This window comes from Solanum stenotomum, chromosome 12, assembly GCF_019186545.1.
Source record: "Solanum stenotomum isolate F172 chromosome 12, ASM1918654v1, whole genome shotgun sequence".
NCBI classification, from domain to species: Eukaryota; Viridiplantae; Streptophyta; class Magnoliopsida; order Solanales; family Solanaceae; genus Solanum; species Solanum stenotomum.
In genome coordinates, this window is record NC_064293.1 from 8,250,359 (window position 1) to 8,274,122 (window position 23,764).

The 23,764-nt window shown below is 39.1% G+C and overlaps 1 protein-coding gene and 1 pseudogene across 1 annotated transcript; one reads left to right on the forward strand and one right to left on the reverse strand.

Annotated features, from left to right (window-relative positions):
* Nucleotides 1-1,144: 1,144 nt before the first annotated feature.
* On the reverse strand, nucleotides 1,145-14,390 carry LOC125847033 (uncharacterized; annotated as a pseudogene).
* A 3,888-nt stretch (nucleotides 14,391-18,278) lies between these two features.
* On the forward strand, nucleotides 18,279-21,317 carry LOC125847034 (uncharacterized). The gene is made up of 5 exons (XM_049526742.1): nucleotides 18,279-18,341; nucleotides 18,456-18,653; nucleotides 18,849-20,005; nucleotides 20,102-20,240; nucleotides 20,547-21,317. The coding sequence occupies exons 1-5, from the start codon at nucleotides 18,279-18,281 to the stop codon at nucleotides 21,315-21,317; spliced, it is 2,328 nt and encodes a 775-aa protein (XP_049382699.1).
* The last annotated feature ends 2,447 nt before the right edge of the window (nucleotides 21,318-23,764 follow it).

Genomic DNA, 23,764 nt, shown 5'->3' on the forward strand with positions numbered 1-23,764 from the left:
CTTAAATATAATTTATCTTATATTGAAGAATCAAACGGAAATCGAATCAAACCGAACATGAAAACTTTAACTGAACCAAACATTTTATAATTTTTGTTTTACTATTCTTTTTAATTGATTTCAAGAAGCTTATAATTTATTTACCCTTTTCCATTAAAATTTAAAAAACAATACAAAATTGTATTTTACTANNGATCTGGTTACTTTGTATAATATGTCTTACGAGTAGGCAATGCTAATGGAAGACGAAAGTCACACAAGGGGATTACACATAGGGCCAGCTGCTTTCTTTATCTCGCTTGCCCTTAGTCCGTCTAGCGCCTTTCGGTTGGGGTCCGCCCTGGGGGTTAGGTTAGACCGCTTGGGTTTTTTTTCGTCTATCGAAGGCAGTCAACGTGTCAGCCATTCTTCCCCCATTAGACTTGTCAATCCTTTGCTCTTTTTCCTTCTCTCTTCCAGTTCTCCCCCTCTACTTTATTTGACAGGGGCGGAGAATACCACTCTATCAATAACAAGAAAAAAGTAGCAATTCCGTTTCAAATGGTTTGAGTAGCTAACTATTTCAATATCTTAATTTGTCCATGTAAGGAACTCTACCAAATATTACTTGTACATTTCTTTATTACTGTAGATCTTCGATCGATTTTCAAATAAACAATGATAATGTAGTCAACTTAAATATAATTTATCTTATATTGAAGAATCAAACTGAAATCGAATCGAACCAAACATTTTATAATTTTGTTTTACTATTCTTTTTAATTGATTTCAAGAAGCTTATAATTTATTTACCCTTTTCCATTAAAATAAAAAAAAGGATACAAAATTGTATTTTATTACATTTTTTTACTTCCTTTTCTCGCAAAGTTTCCGAAAACAAAAGGTTTGTAAGTTTTAAACCCATTTAGATATGTAATTAATAACAACATATCAACAAATCTGATTTGAAAACAAATTAGGAATCAAATTTATTTGACTTCCCAAATTAAATATGGAAAACCATCTCTATACAACAACAACAACAACAACATACCCAGTGAAATCCCACTAGGTGGGGTCTGGGGAGGGTAGAGTGTACGCAGACCTTGCCACTACCTCGTAGAGGTAGAGAGGCTGTTTTCGAGAGTCCCTCAGCTCAAGTACATCAAATCCAAGTAAAAGGCAAGGAAAACAGTGTATAAAACAAAACATCCAATAAGAAAGAAAGTATACAATCAACAAATGAGACAGTAACAACTATAAAACAAAGCAATAAGTGAAACGCAGTAAACAACAAAAGGCTATAGGTAGCACAGACAGGAACTGCAAGTGCAAGGCTAGGACTACTACAAATGCTAACAACCCATACCCTCTCACGAGAGGACAACACGCTAGCCCTACTAACCTTCAACCTTAATACGCGACCTCCACTCCTTCCTACCTAGAGTTATGTCTTCGGTAATGCGAAGCTGAGCCAAGTCATGTCTAATCACCTCTCCCCAATACTTCTTAGGCCTACCACCTCTACCCCTCCGCGTACCATCTACAACCAGCCCCTCACACCTTCTCACTGGGCGTCTGCGCATCGTCTCTTCACATGTCCAAACCATCTCAATCTCGCTTCCCTCAGCTTGTCCACCACAGAGGCCACTCCCACCTTCTCCCGGATAACTTCATTTCTAATCTTATCACTCCTAGTGTGCCCACACATCCATCTCAACATCCTCATCTCCGCAACATGCATTTTCTGTACATGTGAGTTCTTGACTGGCCAACACTCCGCTCCATACAACAAGGCCGGTCTAACTACCACTCTGTAAAACTTACCTTTAAGTCTAGGTGGAATTTTCTTATCACACAAGACTCCAGAGGCAAGCCTCCATTTCATCCAAGCAACCCCAATGCGATGTGTGACATCATCATCGATGTCGCCACTCCCTTGGATTATAGACCCAAGATACCTAAAACTTTCTTTCTTGGGGATGATCTGTGTGGCAAGTCTTACATCCACATCTGCTTCATCCAATGCATCACTGAATTTGCACCCCACATATTCTGTTTTGGTCCTACTCAACCTGAACCCTTTGGACTCCAGCATTTGTCTCCACACCTCCAACCTCGCATTAACTCTGTCCCGCGTCTCATCAATCAGTACTATGTCATCCGCAAATAACATACACCATGGGACCCTCTCCTGAATAGACCGCGTCAACTCGTCCATCACCAAAGCAAATAGAAATGGGCTAAGGACTGATCCTTGGTGCAGCCCCATCTCAACTAGGAAATGTTCCGAGTCACCTCCAACCGTTCTAACCCGAGTCTTGGCTCCACCGTACATGTCCTTTATCGCCCTAATATAAATCATCGGGACACCTTTAGCCTCCAAGCACCTCCAGAGGACATTCCTCGGTACTTTGTCATATGCCTTTTCAAGGTCAATGAACACCATATGTAGGTCTCTCTTCCTTTCTCTATATTTTTCTACCAGTCTTCGCGTAAGATGAATGGCTTCGGTAGTCGATCGTCCCGGCATGAATCCAAACTGATTCTCAGAAATGGACACCCTCTTCTCACCCTCATCTCCACCACTCTCTCCCAAATCTTCATAGTATGGCTTAGCAATTTGATACCCCTGTAGTTGTTACAGTTTTGGATATCACCCTTGTTTTTATACAACGGAACCATTGTACTCTACCTCCATTCATCAGGCATCTTTGTTGTCTTAAAAATAACATTAAACAGCCCAGTCAACCACTCTATACCTGCCTTGTCCGTGCTCTTCCAAAAATCCACCGGAATCTCATCGGGTCCGGTCGCTCTTCCCCTGCTCATCCTACTAATAGCACGTATAACCTCCTCGATCCTAAAACACCTGCAGTACCCAAAGTCCCAAAGACTTTCAGAGTGCGCCAAATCACCCAACACAATGTCTCCGCCCCCTTTTTCATTTAAAAGTTTGTGAAAGTATCTTCGCCATCTTTGCTTGATGGAGGTCTCATCCACCAATACTTTGCCTTTCTCATCCTTGATACACTTCACTTGGTCCAAGTCACGAGCCTTCCTCTCTCTTGCTTTTGCGAGCCTATACAATTTCTTCTCCCCCCCTTTGTCCCACAGCTCGACGTACAAGCGTTCGAAAGCTGCCATCTTAGCCTTCGTAACTGCTAACTTAGCTTCTGTCTTTGTCGTCTTATAAACTTTCTTAAGCGTCTGCTTCTCTTCCTCATCTAAGCACTCCACCAACTTTGTGTATGCAGCCTTCTTCGCTTCCACTTTGCCTTGGACTTCCTCATTCCACCATAAATCTTATTTCAAAATAAATTAGGAATGTTACTTATTAATTTCCCACCACATGAACTAGGAATACAAGTTATTAATTTTCCAAATATATCTAACTAGGAATATGATTTGTTAATTTCCCAAATATAATGAACTAGGAAATATGGCAGGTCATCTCTACATATACTTCATTGACACCCGAACTTCTTGTAAGCATTCAAATGAATTTGATGAAACTAACTTCAGTGATCGTTATTCAATGGGTAGGATCTTATTTCAACATGAAATGTTTGTGATTTAGTGGATAGGATTTTATTGCCTCATGAATCAATCTTCAATGTCAATCCATGCAAAGTTCGAACAATTTGCAGAATGGGGATGTCACATCTCTAATCACTGTGACTGACGGGCACCTACACCAAACCCCAAGTGGGTGAACCAACACTTAACAATCAAACTTATGCAACATCTAACAATGTTGGCTAGAAATATAAGACTACAACAAATAAACTCTAAGGGGTCATTTGGTTGGGACAAGTTATCCCATGATTAGTTATCCTGGGATAACTTATCCCACCATGCATATGGGATAACTTATCCCATCAATATGATATAAATAGTGGGATAAGTTATCCCAAACATGGAAACCAAACAAGACACAAAAAATTTATCCCATCACTATTTTCTTAGCCCATGACTATTATTTTTATCCCTCACACCAAACAACCCCTAAGTTTTTAAATTAAACAAAATAATAGTGGAAGTCTAAAAAAATATTCCCAAAATCTAAAAGTCATTATACTAAAATATTTAACTAAAAGGTATAATAGTAGCAAATAAATAAATACTATGTAGTCTCAATGTATGAAAGAGTGATATCAAAAATGAAGAATGTATGGGGAAGTCCAGATGGAAGTAGCTCACTCTCATATCTGGAAGTACACAGCCAAATGCGAGATTCGGTAGACGCCTCTGGATCACAATCTGCACTCAAAAGAAAGTGAAGGAGTAGCATCAGTACAAACACTATGTACAGAGGTAGGCATCATTGCCCGACTAAGATTACTAAATAAATATCTAATCACAACTATAAAGCAAGTAGATTGGTAATCCCACATAGTCAAACACATAAGCCACAACCAATGAGATCATCTCAAAGTCACTAACATATCTGGTGTAGTAGATATAATATCACGACCCAAAAACCAAGTGTGGTGGCACATACCTTATCCCACTAAGCCAGGTCACCCTAAACAAACCTTAACAAAGGTACATGCGGAAGTAAGAATAAAATTAAGAATTAAACATAACATAAGACTTGCGATAATAGTAATATAGCAAAACTATCCCTAAAACCTAGTGTCACGTGTACAACGATAAATTTAATACATCAAATTTAAAGATAATACAAGTCTGAATGCCTACTGTACTAGAATATTAAAAAGAACAATCAAGAGTATGTGACTGAGATGACCAACATCTACCTCACAAACTCCAAAGGTGAGCCTCAGACAAAGACGTAGGAAGAATGATCAAGATGATCCGGGCTCGTAACCTATATAAGTCTAGAAAGTAAGGGAATGAGTATCACATAACAATGGTACTCAAAAAGCTTCCCTAGTTGACCCCAAGTAAAGTAATACCGAACACACGTACCCTGACACACCATTTGAACCTCCACATACTATAACCTGCATAGATATTAGACTAGCTCATCCTAACCATTTGGCAAGTAATGAGACAACACAGTATATGTAATACACCATAAAATTCACACAACAAAGTCTCCATAGCATAATCACAACCTTTCATATTCAAATAATCACAAGCACAATAACTCCCTCATAAAGTTCAAAGAATGATAATGAGGTGCAATGTAATGCAATACAAATGTAATATAGAGTGATGCATGTCTGTCCTATTGAAACATACCCGCTACCTAGCATCACAAGACCCATGGGGGCATATCAATCCATGTACCTACCACGAAGTGTGACACATCCCTCAAAAATAGTATCAACCACGGTTCATGGCACGTCCCTCGAAGGTAGTACATCCTCTTTATTTCTCTCTCTCTCATCACTTTCACAAAGTACCCATCACAACAGTGTCTCGTAACCACTACAAATTAACATATTCATATGTCTAATGAGAGGATAATAATTTCACATCAATATCCAATACACATCATCATATCAATGAATTCATTTTTCTCCGCATGATCATTCCTAATAGTCAGGCAATATTTGATAACAAGTGTAATATACTTAACAAAAGATAAAAGAGGTTCACTTTCCTTAAAAGAGAATACAATCAACTCGACACTTGAGCATCCCTTTACAATGAGTCTCCAAACCACAAAATCTAATCAAATACATATTTTTTATAAGAAAACATGAAAAATGATACCCATAATGCAAGTTTAGAAAACCGAGTCCAAATCAACCAAAAAAGTCATTTATGAGGGTAAAGATAATTTTGAAATTTTTATTAAAAAACATAATTCCCAACATATTTGGAACTCATAGGTGAAATCGAATCGAAAAATGAGTCAAAACCATACTTGAAACTCCAATTTTATACAAATGTCATTTTCATGAAAAGCCCTCAAAGTTTGAATACAAAACAAGGATTTGACGCCAAAAGCATGAAACAATACATGAGAATGAAGGGTTGGGTTTATATTCACTTACCTAATTGATAAATTTTGAAATTGCCTCTCAAGAATTCTCAATGTCAAAAACTGGTAAAATGAGAAAGAAACCCTAATTTTGGAAATTTACCATCTGCCAAATAATTTAATCTACGAGATCGCAAACAAAAAAGATGGTTAACTCATTAATTGACTTGTATAATCACGATAAAGGCCACACGGTTGAGTTGATCAAGAGTTTAGACCCACGCAATCGTGTAGACATCCAGCAATTGTGAAGCACAACCTTAGCACACTAACATGATCATGGAATAGGATCCCACAATTGTGATGAGCATTGCATTAGTTAATTATAAGAACAAAAGCAACAACAACACATTAAGACTCAAAATCCTCTAAATGGCTCCTCGAGATTCGTTCAGAATCTCATACACACAAACCAAATATGCTACCCAACTAAATTTAATGTTTTGGACTCAATAGAACCATCAAAACATTGATTTGAGGTTTTCTTGACTTGAAACCCGTTAGAGCCACAATAAACTAACATCCACCTTAAAATACCAAAATACCCTCAAAACTTCCAGAAGTTGAACCAAGATTTTTCCAAGACCTAAAATAACCCCCTAAATCTAATAAATCAATTTGAGCGTCCAAAATCTAAACGTCTACTAATGTCAACTCTTGGTCCTAAATTCACTTAAACTTAGAAATCAAGGGCTCAAATCCACATAAAAACTTTGAAATTGAAAACAACAACATTTTGTCACGCCCTGAGCCTACACCCTAGACGTGACTAGCACACGAGAACCATTGTTGGCCCACAGCAAGCCCTTGGCCTGGCTCAACTCTCAGGGGAAGACTTACTCAACATAGAATAACTCAAAATATAAACTTTACTCAACTATCTCAAAAGTTAACTCAGAATATTTGAGAAATAAAACATTCAAACTGGCCTCAAGGGCAACTCAAGTCTAGAACACAACAACAGAAATGAACAAGACTCATGAACTACTACTGCATATCTATCTATGAAGCTTCTAATACTATGAAAGATATCGGGACAAGACCCCCGATCATCCTAACAAACTGAAATAACTGACGATAAATAAGGGATCCTCCGGAAGCAAGGAGGCTCACCAAACAACTCTGGAACACAACTGGATTAACGAAGCACTGGTTGATGATCCTGGTTACCTGTATCTGCCATGAAAGATGCAAGCCAAATGGCGTTAGTACATGGAATGTACGAGCATGCAAGGGAAAATCTAAAACATGACATAAGCTTGAACTGGAATTGAAGAAATAACTTACCTCGTCTCAACTCAACTCAATCTTAACTCATTTCAATATAAAAGCAATAAAAATAATGTGATGTAAAGAAAAGCTGTTAAAATAGTATATCACAACTCAATGAATTGGAAACTACGATAAAACTCAGTTTATATGTAAAAATACAAAATAAACCTTGTCTGGAGATTCTCTAACCAACAACCATCACTACGAGTTATGTGATGATACAGCATCTCGCTCACGTTGCCAGAACTGACCTATACATTGTTGGGGCGTCAACTAAGTGGATCCACTAATCTACGCTTAAAAAGCAATAAAGAATCATCTAAAAAGTATGACCCTTTCTACCCACGTTGGCTACATGGTTTATAGGGGTTGTGAGTTAAATGAACTCTTCCCCATATCGGTGCTCAATACTACTCCCAAACTATAACTTAGCTCATATGTTTTAAAAAAACATTTCCTCATCCTCAACTTTGAGATTATTACTCAAAATATTTCTCTTAAAAGAGACAGTACTCAAAAATCATCATGAACTCTTTTGGAATTCGGTGTTTCCTCTCTTCTTAAATGTAAAAACATTTACTCTTGAGAATACCTAGTTCCCATAAATAATTTTGAAAAAAATGAACTCTATTGTCGTCATCCTCAAACTCAAGTACTCAAGTCTTAAAACAAGTTTTAAAGATTGTAAAAGACTTCTCAAAATGACTCGGAAGAACTCTCAAGACTTAACTTTTAACTCTACCTTGAATTTGAATTATGGATTCAAGGTTTATGATTCATGTTATGAATTATCTCTCGATGTTTAGATGTNAAGCACTGGTTGATGATCCTGGTTACCTGTATCTGCATCATGAAAGATGCAAGCCAAATGGCATCAGTACATGGAATGTACGAGCATGCAAGGGAAAATCTAAAACATGACATAAGCTTGAACTGGATTCGAAGAAATAACTTACCTCGTCTCAACTCATTTCAATATAAAAGCAATAAAAATAATGAGATGTAAAGAAAAACTGTTAAAATAGCATATCACAACTCAATGAATTGGAAACTACAATAAAACTCAGTTTATACGTAAAAATACAAAATAGACTTTGTCTGGAGATTCTCTAATCGACAACCATCACTACGAGTTATGTGATGATACAGCGTCTCGCCCACGTTGCCAGAACTGACCTATACATTGTTGGGGCATAGAACTCCTCAACTAAGTGGATCCACTAATCTAAGCTTAAAAAGCAATAAAGAATCATCTAAAAAGTATGACCCTTTCTACCCGCGTTGGCTATATGGTTTATAGAGGTTGTGAGTTAAATGAACTCTCCCCCATATCGGTGCTCAATACTACTCCCAAACTATAACTTAGCTCATATGTTTTAAAAAAACATTTCCTCATCCTCAACTTTGAGATTATTACTCAAAAGATTTCTCTTAAAAGAGATAGTACTCAAAACTCATCATGAACTCTTTTGGAAATCGGTGTTTCCTCTCTTCTTAAATGTAAAAACATTTACTCTTGAGAATACCTAGTTCCCATATATAATTTTGAAAAAAATGAACTTTATTGTCCTCATCCTCAAACTCAAGTACTCAAGTCTTACAACAAGTTTTAAAAGATTGTAAAAGACTTCTCAAAATGACTCGGAAGAACTCTCAAGACCTAACTCTTAACTCAACCTTGAATTTGAATTATGGATTCAAGGTTTATGATTCATGTTATGAATTATCTCTCGATGTTTAGATGTAGATTAGAGTAGTTAGAATCAATAGGAAGTAAAGGTACACTTTAAAAGGGCTTAGATGCAGCAAATGACGAAAAAAAACCGGGGGCAGGCGACCCTGGCGCACTGCTGGCACGGGGAGCCAGCCCCTTAGGCGCATCTGGGGCGCGCTGCCCCAGCCCTTCCCCAGAATAATCCAACAAATTTTTCTTCTCATTTTCTGATCCTAAATCACTTTTAATCGATTGATTTCCTCAAGTTTTCCTTAGACTCAATTACCCAATACAAGTACATAAAAATCTACTCAAAAACAACTCTTAAACTCAATATGGTTATCTCAAGAACTCATCAAACCCATCCTAATTCAAGAACGAAAGCAATACTTCAAGAACACTCATCAAGAACTAAAATCCTTCAACTTTAAGAACAAAATTGTGTTAAAATAGCATGATTGGAGTGTGAGTGAACAAACCCAACACTATGAGAAGTCACATACCTCTTAGGGATCAAACCCTTGACGAAACAACCCTCGATCCGAAAGAAATTTTGATGAACGCCATGAACCTTCCCTCTTTTCTCCTCTTTTCTCTTCTTGAACGCTCTTTTAAAACGCTAAGGGTAATTAGGATTGTGAAAACTAAACCAAATCAGTTTAGACCCCTAAAACCTTACTAAAAACATTTTTATCTGACGGAGTAAGGAAAAGACCAAAATACCCCTCACATTTTTGGGTAACTTTCCTTAACTAGACAGGCAGATTTCAAATGGGCATATCTCCCTCATCCGAACTCGAAACTTAGCAAACTTGGTGGCGTTAGAAATAGGATTCCAAGACCTTTCATTTAATATCTTATGGACTACCTAACTCATCATGTACTGAAAGTTATGGTCATTTGAACTTGACCCAAAACTTACATCTTAAGCATAACATGTGAAATTCTCAAATTGGCTCTTTCCAAATTAGTTCTTTCTAAGGCGGGATGTTACAATTTATCTCCCTAGGGAACATTCGTCCTCAAATGAGATTACTCTAAGAAAAAATTAGGGTGGAAACATCTACACCCAACTCAAACACCCAATATGCAATTTAACACATTCTGAATATTAATTTAAAGAGTACCAAGAAAAAAAATTGTACCTTGACTGGGAATTTCTCCGAACTCAAAGATTTGTGGGTATCTCGTTTTCATATCCACCTCAACCTCCCATGTAGCTTCCTCAACAAACTGATTCCTCCATAAAACCTTGACTGATGTTCCCTCATTTGTTCTCAACTTGCAAACCTAACAATCCAGAATCTGAACGGGAATCTCCCCATTAGATAAGTTGTCCTTAATACCAATATCTTCTGTCGGTATAATAAGTGAAGGATCGCCAATACACTTTTTCAACATTGATATGTGAAACACCATATGGATTGTTGTTAACTCTGGCGGTAGCTCAAACTCATAGGCTACATTGTCAATCCTCTTGGATATCTTGTAAGGACCAATATATCGGGGACTGAGTTTCCCTTTCTTGCCAAACCTCATAACACCCTTCATGGGTAAAACCTTCAAATACACCCAATCATCCACCTCAAACTCTAAGTCTCTTCTCCTAACATCAGTATAGGATTTATGAAGATTTATGACGACTCTACACTATTTTCAACCTTTCTTGAATGAGTTTCACCTTCTCCATAGCTTTGATAAACCAAATCTGGTCCTATAAACCCAGCCTTACCAACCTCAAACCATCCAATAGGAGATCTACATCTTCTCCCATAAAGTGTCTCGTAAGGAGCCATCTGGATGCTAGAGTGATAACTGTTGTTATAAACAAACTCAATGAGAGGTAAGTGATCATCCCTATTACCCTTAAAATCGATCACACACACCCTCAACCTTTCTAGAAAGACTTCCAGCATTATGAGGTGAATTGTGCATATCTATATGAAATGATGGACACCGGAACTCCATGAAGTCTGAATACCTCTTGAATATATAACTTAGCATAATCTTATGTTGAATATGTAGGCTTTACTAGTAAGAAATGGCTCATTTAGTCATTCGATCTACAATCACCCAAATCGAATCATGTTACCTGCGGGACCGTGGTAAACCAGTAATTAAATCCATATTGATCATCTCCCACTTTCATTCTCAAATATCTATATTCTGAGCCATACCACCGGGCCTCTGGTGCTCTACCTTGACTTGTTGACAATTCGGACATTTTGCAACAAACTCTGCAATACTTCTCTTCATATTATTCTACCAATATACTTCTCTCAAGTCATGATACATATTTGTGGAACCTGTATGGATAGAGTATCTGGAGCTATGAGCTTCATCCATGATCCTCTCTTGTAATTCATCCACCTTGGGTACACACAATCTACCTTGATACCTCAATACACCATCTCCCTCTTGTTCAAAAGCCTTAAATTCTTGCTTATGAACATTTACCTTCAATTTAAACAAAACAGGATCTTGATCTTGTTTCTGTTTCACTTCGGATACTACTAATGATTCAGCCCCATTCATCACCACCATTCCTCCTTCATTGGAATCTATTAACCGGACTCCTAATCGTGCAAGTATGTGCACATATTTTGCTAACTATTTCTTGCCTTCTTCAACGTGGGAAGTACTACCCATAGATAACCTGCTCAGGGGATCAACAACAACATTAGCCTTACTTGGGTGATAGAGAATACTCATGGCATAATCCTTGAGTAACTGCAACCACCTCATTTGTCTAAGATTAAGCCCTTCTGACTGAATACATACTAAAGACTCTTGTGATTGGTGAACACATCTACATGAACACCATACACATAGTGATGCCATATTTTCAAAAGTGAATACTACAGCAGCCAACTCTAGGTCAAGGACTGGGTAATTCCTCTCGTGAATCTTAAGTTTTCCGGATGCATAAGCTATAACTTTGTCATTCTTCATCAACACACAACCCAGTCCAACCCTGGACGCATCACAATACACAACAAACCTTGTGTACCCTCTGGTAAGGTAAACACTAGGGCAGTAGTCAACCTTGTTTTCAATTCCTAAAAGCTTTTCTCACATGCTTCAAACCATTGAAACTTTGTTGTCTTTTAAGTCAACTTAGTCAATGGGGATGAAATAGATGAAAACCCCTCGACAAACTTTCTATAATAACCAGCCAGTCCCAAGAAACTCATAATATCAGTTGGAAATGCGGGTCTAGGTCAGTTCTGCACTGCTTCAATCTTCTGAGTGTCAACACGAATCCCATCACCATAAATAATATGGCCTAAGAACGCCACATACTTAAGCCAAAATTCACACTTGGAAAATTTAGCATACAACTTCTTATAATTTAGAGTTTGGAGAACTACTCTGAGATTACTAGCATGATCTTGATAATTCCTCGAATAAATCAGAATGTCATCAATGAATACAATAACAAACATATCTAGATAAGTCTTAAACACTTTGTTCATAAGATCCATGAACGTTGCATTAGTCAAACCAAAATAAATGACCAGAAACTCCTAATAAACATATCGGGTCCTAAAAGTTGTCTTAGGGATGTCACTTTCTTTTACTCTCAACTGATGATAGCCAGATCTGAGGTCTATCTTAGAAAAACAAGTGGCACCTTGAAGTTGACCGAATAGATCATCATTTCTCGGAAGAGGATACTTATTCTTGATAGTAACCTTGTTCAACTGACGGTTATCTATACACATTCTTAGAGAACCATTTTTCTTCCTCGCAAATAAGATCGGAGTGCCCCAAGGTGAGACACTTGGTTGAATGAAGCCTTTCTCAAGAAGGTCTTGCAACTGCTCTTTTAACTCTGTAATTGAACTAGAGCCATTCTATATGGAGGAATAGAGATAGGACAAGTATCTGGAAGAATATCTATACCGAAGTCTATTTCTCTCTCAAAAGGGACTCCGGGAAGATCATATGGAAAGACCTCTGGAAACTCACTCACTACTAGAACTGACTGAATAGGTGGTGTCTCAACACTAAAGTCATTAACTCAAACTAAGTGATAGATGCACCCCTTGGAAACTAACTTTCTCGCCTTAAGGTACGAAATAAAATGGCACTTAGGCACTGTTAAACTACTCCTCCACTCAATAATACGCTCATTAGGAAACTGGAAATTAACTACTCTAATTCTGCAATCAATTGAGGCATAATAGGCATGAAGTTAGTCCATACTTAGAATAACATCAAAATCTACCATGTCTAACTCAACTAAGGCAGCCATGGTGTCCTTGTGATTGACAGAAATAGTACAATCACGATAAACTCTCCCAACTATAATAGACCCATTAATAGGTGTGGAAACACTAAAGGGCTCAAAAAGTTGTTCGGGAATAATATCGAACCTCATAGCTATATATGGATTCATAAAATATAGACTCTCACCTAGATCTAGGAATGCATATACATCAAAAGTAAAGACTTTGAACATACCAGTGACAACATCAAGTGAATTATCTTGCTCTTGGCGACTGGTGATAGCATACAGATGGTTTTCCCCTACGCCTGTCCCTAAAGTAGCTCCTCTAGGTGCAGCTCTGTCGGGTGGAGCCACTAGAGAAGATTGGGCTCTGTTACCCCCATTAACATTACCCTGCATGTTATTTGTACTGTCTTTTGAAGTAACCATTCTGACCACACTTGAAGCAACTAGTGGAGCCATCATGACACACTCCTGACTGGTTCCTACCACAGTTAGCACATGCAAGAATCCCATTACCTCTTTGTTCCACACTAACTTGAGACTGTACGGGTCTAGCTCTAAAGTTTTGAGAGTTCTGATTCTTGAACTCACCTCTGTTTATCAGTGCAGGTGCACTACCAGATGATGGAGCAGGTCCATTTGGCTTGTGTTGAAAAGAAGACCGGTTTGCATTAATATTCTGCTGCCCAGACTCATTTCCTGTTGTTTTAGCCTTCTTATTTCGAAACTCTTCTTTATCTCTCTACTTATCTTTCTCAACCTGTTGCATATGGATCATAAGTCTTGCTATGTCCTATTAACATAGTTGCCTTACCCGATTTGCTTGACAGACAAGACAACCCAGAAATAAACAAACTCATCCTGCTCCTCATGTCAGTAACCATCTCTAGAGCATAATGGGATATTTGGGTGAACTTGAGACTGTACCCATGCACACTCATGGATTCCTGCTTAAGAGTAAGGAATTCCTTTACCCTTGCCTCTCTCAATTCACGGGGAAAGAAATGCCCCATGAAGGCCTCTTCGAACACAACCCAGCCCATAATTGGTGCACCCTCTACTCTACTCTTCCTCCATTGATCGTACCATACTCTAGCAACACCCTTCAGTTAGTATGCAGCTAGTTCTACTCACTCAGCATCAGCAACATCCATAACCTCAAAAACCTTTTGCAGCTCTTCCACAAAGTTTTTCGGATCCTCAGTGATACTTGAACCGGTGAACCACATCTTGTCAATTGCCTCTTTGTTGCCCAGCTTAGTTGGTCACAACTTGACTCAACATCCGGATAACATCCCAGAATTCAGCACTAGTGACCTTTCCTTGGGGTTGCACTTCTGGTGTATTGGGGACCCCTTGATCATGTGTATCAACATTTATCCTAGAAGGATGCCCTCGGATAGATCATCATAGAGGCATAATCTGAAAGATACGTTCAAGTACAAATTAGAAAGAAACTTTATAGAGATGAACTATATCGCACAAAAATTTATGAAAGAAGTGAGATAATTCCTAAATGTCGCAGCCTCCTATTTATAGATGTGGCACTCTTCACACCGATAACTAGAAATCTACAGCCACGGCTTCATAGACAGCCTATGACTCTTGAACTTTGTGCTTTGATACCAAGTTTGTCAGGCCCCAAGCCTACACCCTGGACGCGACAGACTCGAGAACCATTGTTAGCCCCAAGTGAACCCTTGGCCTAGCTCAACTCTTAGAGGAAAAGTTACTCAACATAGAATAACTCAAACTATAAAGGTTACTCAAATGTCTCAAAAGTAAATTCAAAATATTTTAGAAATAAAACATTCAAACTGGCCTCAAGGGTAACTCAAGTCTAGAACATAACAACTTAAATGAACAATACTCATGAACTACTATTGTCTATCTATCCATGAAACCTCTAATACTATGAGGGATGTCAGGACAAGACCCCTGATCATCCTAACAAACTGAAATTACTGAAGATAAATAAGGGATCATCCGAAAGCAAGGAGGCTCACCAAACAACTCTGGAACTCAACTAGATCAACGAAGTGTTGGTTGATGATCCTTGTTACCTGTATTCGCATCATAAAAGATGGAAGCCAAATGGCGTCAGTACATGGAATGTACGAGCATTGATGTACCGCGAAATCGTGGCACATTTGATGTTTAATAACTATGAACTAATACTGGAATTAAGTGAAATTTTGGATTATTTGATGGGTTTGTTAAATGTGTAGGCAAAATCTGGGTTGTATAGAAAAGTAGAAAAAGAAGCAGAATTGATGTTGACCAAGTGAAGTTCACGGCAACTTCACGGACCGTTAACTTCATTACAGTATGTGGTTGAGCTCGTGAAAGTGAGGCAGTACGGGGCCTTGAGAAGATGAAGAGCAGGAATAACCAAGTGAAGATCACGGAGAGTTCTATGGTCCTTAGTCCTCACCACGGACCGTGGTACCTACCGTGGAGCTGAACTAGTGTGAAAACAAGAAAGAGTTTAAAGAAGGTTGAAACCCAAGTGAAAACCACGGGAGATTTCACGGGCCATGGTCCTCACTATGGACCGTGGTAGCTCTCGTGGTGCATTTTTCAGTGACCAAGTTTGAAGTCCCACTTTCTAGAAGCTTCAAGGCAAGACCACGGAGGGCTTCACGAACCGTGAAGCCTTTAACGTGTCGTGGTAGTGGCCATGAAAAGGCCCGATAACTCAGTCCTAATTCGATTAGGACTCATTTTAAATATTATATTTTGAATTACTTTAGGTTATTTTTAAAATTATTATTCATTATCTTATGTTTTACGATGAAGAACACAACATTACTCTTAGCTTCTGATTTTTGGATTTTTGATTATTGCTATCAGTTGGAAATTTGGATTCAGACTATCAAATTATCAAAGTGATTGTTAATTTGCTAATTACTTTTGTAAGTCTTTCTCAATATGTTTTCATCCTTAATTACTGATTATTTACATGAAATCATGAGTAGCTAAATACCACGACTGGGTTTGTGGGATCCATGACAAAGTTCTAGTTATGATTTCGTAAAACGAGTAAAGGGCAGTCTGTGTTTACATTCTGTAGTTTTTAGCTTTTGATATCATTGTCATCTAATGAGTGCACGCATTAGATGAGCTTGTATCTAGTATTTGTTCGAGAGAAAAATACCAGTTAGGAAAAAGCTGAATTAAATTATCCAATTGGAGTTAAAGCTTGAGTTCGAGAGAAAAGATCTTTAACACCATATCATTTTAAGCGAGGGTCAATGTTAGTAACACTTTAGGGTAGAGAGAAAATTAGTGATAATTATATGATTTGGCTGAGAAGTGTCAGATAAATTTAACTCACAATGATTTTGTAAACATTGATTTGCCTGATGCTTAATTATGGAAGAACATTTAAACTAATGTTATGGTGAACACAATCCTGGTTTCTCTTAATTAACTGAATCAACCTTACAACGAAATAGTCTGTTAGTCATGAATCTAGATTTTGACTGAAAGTTTGGTAATTATAACATTTCAACCAAACCCAATTTACTTTTCGTTGTTATTTGTTTGGGAGATAATAACAACATTCGAATAAACGTGACAATGAAACCTTATCTGTAAAGAAATTCTCTGTGGGATCAACCTCAAGTCTAGTTGAGTTCTGTAAATTGACATCGACCGTTTACACTTCTTATTTGAAGTGTAAGTTTGGACGTATCAAATTTTGGCGCCGCTGCCAGGAAATTACATATCATAAGTGTTTCCTAGCTTTTATTCTATTTGTAATTACAATTCCTAATTTTACATTTTGTTCTGTGTTTGTGTCTCTTTCAGGTGAGTTCGATTGTACATGCCCAACACTAGAAGTAAAGGAGCCCCATTGCTACCTTACGATCCTAAATTTTAGCGAACTATTCGAAAGATGGTTAATGCACAAGAACTAGAGGCTTAGAGNTCAAGTCTAATTGAGTTCTATAAATTGACATCAACCATTTACACTTCTTATTTATATTGTAAGTTTGGACGTATCAAATTTTGCCGCCGCTGCCAGGAAATTTCATATTAGAAGTGTTTCCTAGCTTTTATTCTATTTGAGTTTATATTTCCTAATTTTACATTTTGTTCTGTGTTTGTGTCTCTTTCAGGTGAGTTCAATTGTGCATGCCCAACACTAGAAGTAAAGGAGCCCCATTGCTACCTTACGATCTTGAATTTCAGTGAACTATTCGAAAGATGGTTAATGCATAAGAACTAGAGGCTTAGAGGCACAAACTGGGCTTAGAAGCTAAAATTGATGCTACAAGGAATGTCCAGCAAAATGATGGAATCAATCAACCTAGGGCAGTAGATGATAACAGATGGTTGGAATGATTAGTCCCTCCTCAGCGCCAACCAATATCCCCAAGGGGTAGAGCTTAGCATCCACCTCATATGATGTATGAAGAAAATGATGTTGACTTGTATGGGGATGGAGCCACTGGAGCTATAGTGTTACCTGCACTACCTCCAGGTGTTAAGTTCACCATCACCAGCACTATGATACAGCTTTTAAACCTAAAAGGTATGTTGATGATGCAAATTAGCACTTGATAAATTTTGTGGCAATCTGTAAGTCACAAGAAATTCCTGGAGTTTATCAAACTGCGATGAGATTGAGGTTGTTCCCATTGTCCCTTACTGGAGAGGCAACAAACTCATTGAATGAGATGCCAAATGACTCCATCAGAACTTGGACAGAGCTGAAGGAGGCTTTCTTGGAACGATTCTTTCAAGAATCAAAAGAGCTGCAGATGAAGGACGAGATTAGTAAACACAAGCAGCTACTAGGAGAGGCAATGCATGATACTTGGTGGAGGTCCAGCCAAAAGGTGAAGAAATTCCCCAACTATGATCTTACTGAAAGGCATCTGAAACATGCTTTTTATAGATCTCGAAATTATGTTACTAAACATGTTGTTGATATAGTTTGTGGAGGCTCATTTATGAGGAAGTCATTCTCGGAGAGAATGCAACTGTTGGATGAGGTATCAAAGAATAACAGGGCATGGTACATAAGAGATGTAGAGGTAGGAGAGCTTGGGTATACATTTGATCTTTCAACTGAATAGAGGAAGAGAGAGGAAGAAAGGGACCAAGACATGGCGCACATGAGGACACAAATAGATCTATTCACCAAGCACATTGTCGCCAAGTCTGGAAAGGTAAATGTTGTGGGACAGCAAAACAGGTATGACGATCAGGATATTGACCTTGATGAGGAAGCTAACTACTTGGGGAACCTAGTAGGTTTCTAAAATTATAACTCTGGAAATCAGGGTTACAATTCTGGAAACACGGGTTGGAACTATGCTAGGGATGGTCAGTATGATAGGCCAGCTAATAGAGATCAGGGAAACTGGCAGAACAGATATGGGTATAGGAATTATTGCAGTGGTGTTTATGTGCCCCCAGGTAATAAAGACCGGGCAAGTGGTAGTTCCAACGGGTCTAAGCTGGAAGACATGATGGCTAAGGTACTCTAGAAAGTTGAATCAACTGATGCAGGGGTAAAAGAAATGAGAGGTGATTTCAAGAGCATGAGTCAGTTGGTGGACTCTCACACCACCTTCATTAAACAAATTAAGCAGCAGTTGGGGCAACTCTCAGCCTCACTGAATCAGAGGAAAAATGGGTAACTACCAACTGACACTATTCAAAACCCTAAGAAGGACGGGAACTGCATGGCCATCGCCACCAGGAGTGGTAAAGTTCTTACTGACCCTATTTCTGTAGGTACCAAACATGAACATGTCTTGGAGCAAGCTGGCAGAGAGGAGGATAAAGCTGAACAGGTAGATGATTTGGAGGATCCTCGGCTTAAAGCACAACCTACAAGAGGAAAGGAGAAAGAGGTCGAGGAAAACCTTCCTTTACAACAGATTCCCAAACCACCTCCTCATTTCCCTCAAAGGCTCAAAAAGAAAGATGAAGATGGGAAGTTTACAAAGTTCATCACCATGTTGAAGCAACTTTCAGTAAACATACCACTGATGGAAGCCCTGGAACAGATGCCAGGATATGCCAAGTTCATAAAGGACTTGGTTACAAAGAAGAGAGTTGTAAGTCTTGATTTTACTAACGATGTTCATCATTGCAGCGCCATTGCTACCAGATCTCTGGTTCAGAAGAAGGAATATCTAGGTGCATTCACTATCCCATGCACCATTGGGTTAATTAAGTTTGCAAAAGATTTGTGTGATCTAGAAGCTAGTATCAACTTGATGCCATTAAACATCTACAAGAAATTGGGGTTGGGAGTTCCAAGACCCACAACAATGAGGTTGATGATGGCTGATAGGTCAGTTAAGCGGCCAGTGGGAGTCCTATGTGATGTACTTGTAAAGGTGGACACCTTCATCTTTCCAGTTGATTTCGTGATCTTGGATTGTGAAGTGGACTTTGAGGTTCCCATCATTTTGAGAAGACCCTTTCTGGCCACAGGAAGAGCTTTGGTGGATGTTAAAAGAGGAGAGTTGAAGTTCAGACTCAACAAGGATGAGGTAAAGTTCAATATTTGCATGTCAATGAAGCAACCCAATGATATGAATGTGGTATCTGCAATAGAGATGGTTGTTGATGAGGACATTAGGGTACCCATAGAAGAGAGGATGACGGTTGAAACCTTAGTTGCAGTGTTGATGAACTTTGATGTTGATTTCCAGTCTGACTATATAGAGACCGTGAATGCTTTGCAACGTATAGGAGCACACTCGTATGCTCCAAAGAAATTGGACCTGGACTTACAAAACAGGCCAAGCCCTCCAGCAAAACCATCCATCGAGGAGCCATCGGTGTTGGAACTAAAACAGTTACCCAGTCACCTCAGGTATTTACTTTTGGGTACTAATATCACATTACCTGTGATCTTGGCTGCAGATTTAAATAAAGAATAGGTGCAGGAGGTGATCAAGGTGTTGAGAAGGTACAAACGGGAAATTGGGTGGACCGTTGCTGATATAATTGGAATACCTCATGGTATATGGACTAACAAGATTCAGCTTGAGGAGGACTGCAACCCAAGCATTGAACACCAGCGGAGGCTAAACCCACCAATGCAAGAGGTAGTTAAGAAAGAGATAATGAAGTGGTTAGATGTTGGGGTGGTCTATCCCATTTCTGATAGTCACTAGGTCAGTCCAGTGCAATGTGTGCCCAAAAAGGGTGGTATGACTGTGGTGGCAAATGCCAAGAATGAGTTAGTCCCACAGAGACCAGTCACTGGATGGCGATTCTATATGGACTACAGGAAGCTGAACAAGTGGACTTTGAGGGATAACTTCCCCTAGCCTTTCATGGACCTGATGTTTGATAGGTTGGCACGTAAATGATGGTATTGTTTCTTAGTTGGATATTCTGACTACAACTAGATATCAATTGCTCCTGAAGATCAGGAAAAGACCATCTTCACATGTCCTTATGGCACCTTTGCATTTAAACGCATGCCATTTGGACTATGTAATGCACCAGCAACATTCCAAAAGTGTATGATGTCTATCTTCGCGGACATAGTTGAGAACACTCTAGAGGTATTTATGGACGATTTCTCGGTAGTAGGTGATACTTTTGATGACTGTTTGTTGAATGTTAGCAGGGCTTTACAGAGATGTGAGGCGGCCAACCTAGTACTGAATTGGGAGAAGTGTCATTTCATGGTAAATAGGGGCATAGTCCTGGGACACAAAGTATCACAGAAGGGGATAGAGGTCGATAAGCCCAAGATTGAGGTGATTGAAAAGTTACCTCTTCCAATCTATGTGAAGGGTGTTAGAAGCTTTCTAGGCCACACCAAGTTCTATAGATGCTTCATCAAGGACTTCTCCAAAATTGCACACCCCATGTGCAACCTTTTGGAGAAGGAGGTGAAATTTGTCTTTGATGAGGCATGTCTCAAAGCATTTTTGTGCCTAAAGAAAAAGCTTATTTCAACACCAGTGATCATTGGCCCAGACTGGTCGAAGCTATTTGAGGTAATGTGTGATGCTAGTGGGACTGCATTAGGAGTTGTGTTGGGGCAGAAGCGCAACAAGATGCTTCATCCGATTTACCATGCTAGTAAGTCATTGAATGGGGCACAACGAAACTACACAGTCATTGAGCAGGAACTATTGGTAGTGGTCTATGCATTTGAAAAGTTCTGAGCTTATTTGTTGGGCACTAAGGTGATAATTCATACAGACCATGCTGCCTTGAGATACCACATGGCAAAGAAAGATGCCAAGCCTAGGCTGATCCGATGGGTGCTACTTCTCCAAGAGTTTGACTTTGAAGTGAAGGATAGGAGAGGCTGTGAGAACCAGATAGCTGATCACATGTCTAGGTTGGAGGCTGCAAAGACGGGAGAGCTTGAGCTTGAAATAGATGATACATTACCAGATGAACAGGTATTAGCTGCAACTCTTGACCTTATTCCTTGGTTTGCTGATTATGCTAATTTTCTTGTTAGTGATATAATGCCTGAAGGACTAATATTTCAGCAAAGAAAGAGGTTCATGCTTGATGTAGGTAAGTATTTTTGGGACGAACCATATTTGCACAGGATTTGCGCTGACAACATCATTAGGCAGTGCATTCCTAAAGCTGAGATGCTGCACATTTTGGAGGCTTGTCACTCATCTCCAGTAGGTGGTCAACATGGTGGTGCTCGAACAGCCCACAAGATACTTCAGTGTGGGTACTATTGGCCCACAATTCATCAAGATGCCGTGGACATAGTAAGGAGTTGTGATGTGTGCTAGCAGCAACGAGCCATCTCATGGCGCCATTAGTTACCCATGACACCTATTCTGGAAGTGGAATTGTTTGATGTATATGGCATCGATTTCATGGGCCCATTCGTAAGTTCTTATAGTCAGAAGTATATATTGGTTGCAGTGGACTATGTGTCCAAATGGGTTGAGGCCGTTGCTTTGCCTGAGAATGATGGCAATAGTGTAGCTGGTTTCCTGAAGAAGAATATATTCTCAAGGTTTGGCACACCCAGAGCTATTATCAGTTATGGTGGTTCTCACTTCTGCAACAAAGTGTTCAGTGCGCTTCTGACCAAGTATGGGGTTTAACAGCAAAAGGTTGCTACGCCTTATCACCCACAGACCAATGGACAAGTAGAGGTGTCCAACAAGGAAATCAAGGCAATTTTGTCAAAGACAGTGAATGTCAACGGGACAGATTGGGCACGGAAGCTAGATGATGCTCTATGGGCATATCGGATAGATTTCAAGACACCTATTAGTATGTCTCCATATCAATTGGTGTTTGGAAAGGCATGTCATTTGCGGTTGAGCTTGAGCATAGAGCACTTTTGGCGTAGAAGAAGCTAAACCTCAATTGGAGCGAAACTGCAAACTTGAGGTTGGATCAGATCAATGAGATGGATGAGTTCTGTCTGAGAGCCTATGAGAGGTCGGCACTGTATAAGGAGAGGATGAAACTATATCATGACAAGCATAATGAGAAAAGAAGTTTCACTCCTGGTGACTTGGTTTTACTCTTCAACTCCAAACTTCGTCTGTTTCCAGGCAAGTTGAGATCCAAATGGTCTGAACCTTTTAAGGTCACACAGGTGTTTCAATCTGGTGTTATTGAGCTGGAAAATAATAAAGGTGAGAGGTTCAAAGCTAATGGCCAGAGAATCAAGGCATATTTGGGTGTTCTTGAGGATGTGAAGATTGTAGAGGAATGCAAACTTGATAAAGTTTGAGTAATCAAGTAACCCGCGTCGCACTGTGACGTTAAATTGTGCGTTTCTTGGGAGGCAACCCAAGATGTAATTGTACTAGGTATTTTTTCCCTTTTTCCTTATTTTTCTTTATTTTTATGGAGTCACTATGTGTTGATGTGTGCAGGAGAAAATAGGTAAAAAAATTCAGAAACTGGTGCAGATTGACCTTCACAAACAGTATCACGGACCGTGGTGCCCTTCACGAGCACTTTCACGGTCCGTCAACTTGAGGACCAACCTAAGGAAGCTATTGGAAATTGCACGAAAAAGGTTCACGGAAGGGTTCACGGTACATTAGAACTTATACGGACCATCTAGCCTCTCGTGAACCTCAGGTACGAATTTCAGTTCCAAGTCAACATCAAGGAAAGTTTCATGGACCGTGATGCCCTTCACGGGCAACTTCACGGTCCGTCGTCTGCCTCAGGTAAGTTTCATTGCCAAGTCATTGTCACGAACTGGTTCACGGACCGTGATGCCCTTCACGGGTAATTTCACGGATCGTAATGCCCTTCACGGGTAATTTCATGGCCCGTAATCCACTACCCAATAATACCAGTTACCCGACACAACCCGTGCGTAACCCAACTCAAAATTAAAACGTATTTATTTGATTCCAAATGCCAAAGGGTTAGTTTTTCCTCCTCTTTTCTCTCCCATAATGGTCCTTTAAAGTTTAAAATCAATTCCATCATCAATCGATTCCAAGTTCATCACAGAATCTATGCCCTAATTCCAAATTCCTCAAGAATCGCAATTCTAGGTTGTTGCTCTCATTTTTGGGCGACAAGTGTTTGTTTCTATAGTGCAAGTAAGTTCATTGTTTAAGTTGCCATAACTAAAATTCCTTGATAGAAGTTAGTCCTA

What these genes read in the sequence shown, in the direction of transcription:
- LOC125847034 (XM_049526742.1), top strand. Translation starts at nt 18,279, where the DNA reads ATGGCGCACATGAGGACACAAATAGATCTATTCACCAAGCACATTGTC. An exon ending in TTGTCGCCAAGTCTGGAAAG is followed by an intron (nt 18,342 to 18,455) that starts GTAAATGTTGTG and finishes TCTGGAAATCAG; the next exon opens with GGTTACAATTCTGGAAACAC. An exon ending in CAGTTACCCAGTCACCTCAG is followed by an intron (nt 20,006 to 20,101) that starts GTATTTACTTTT and finishes GGTGTTGAGAAG; the next exon opens with GTACAAACGGGAAATTGGGT.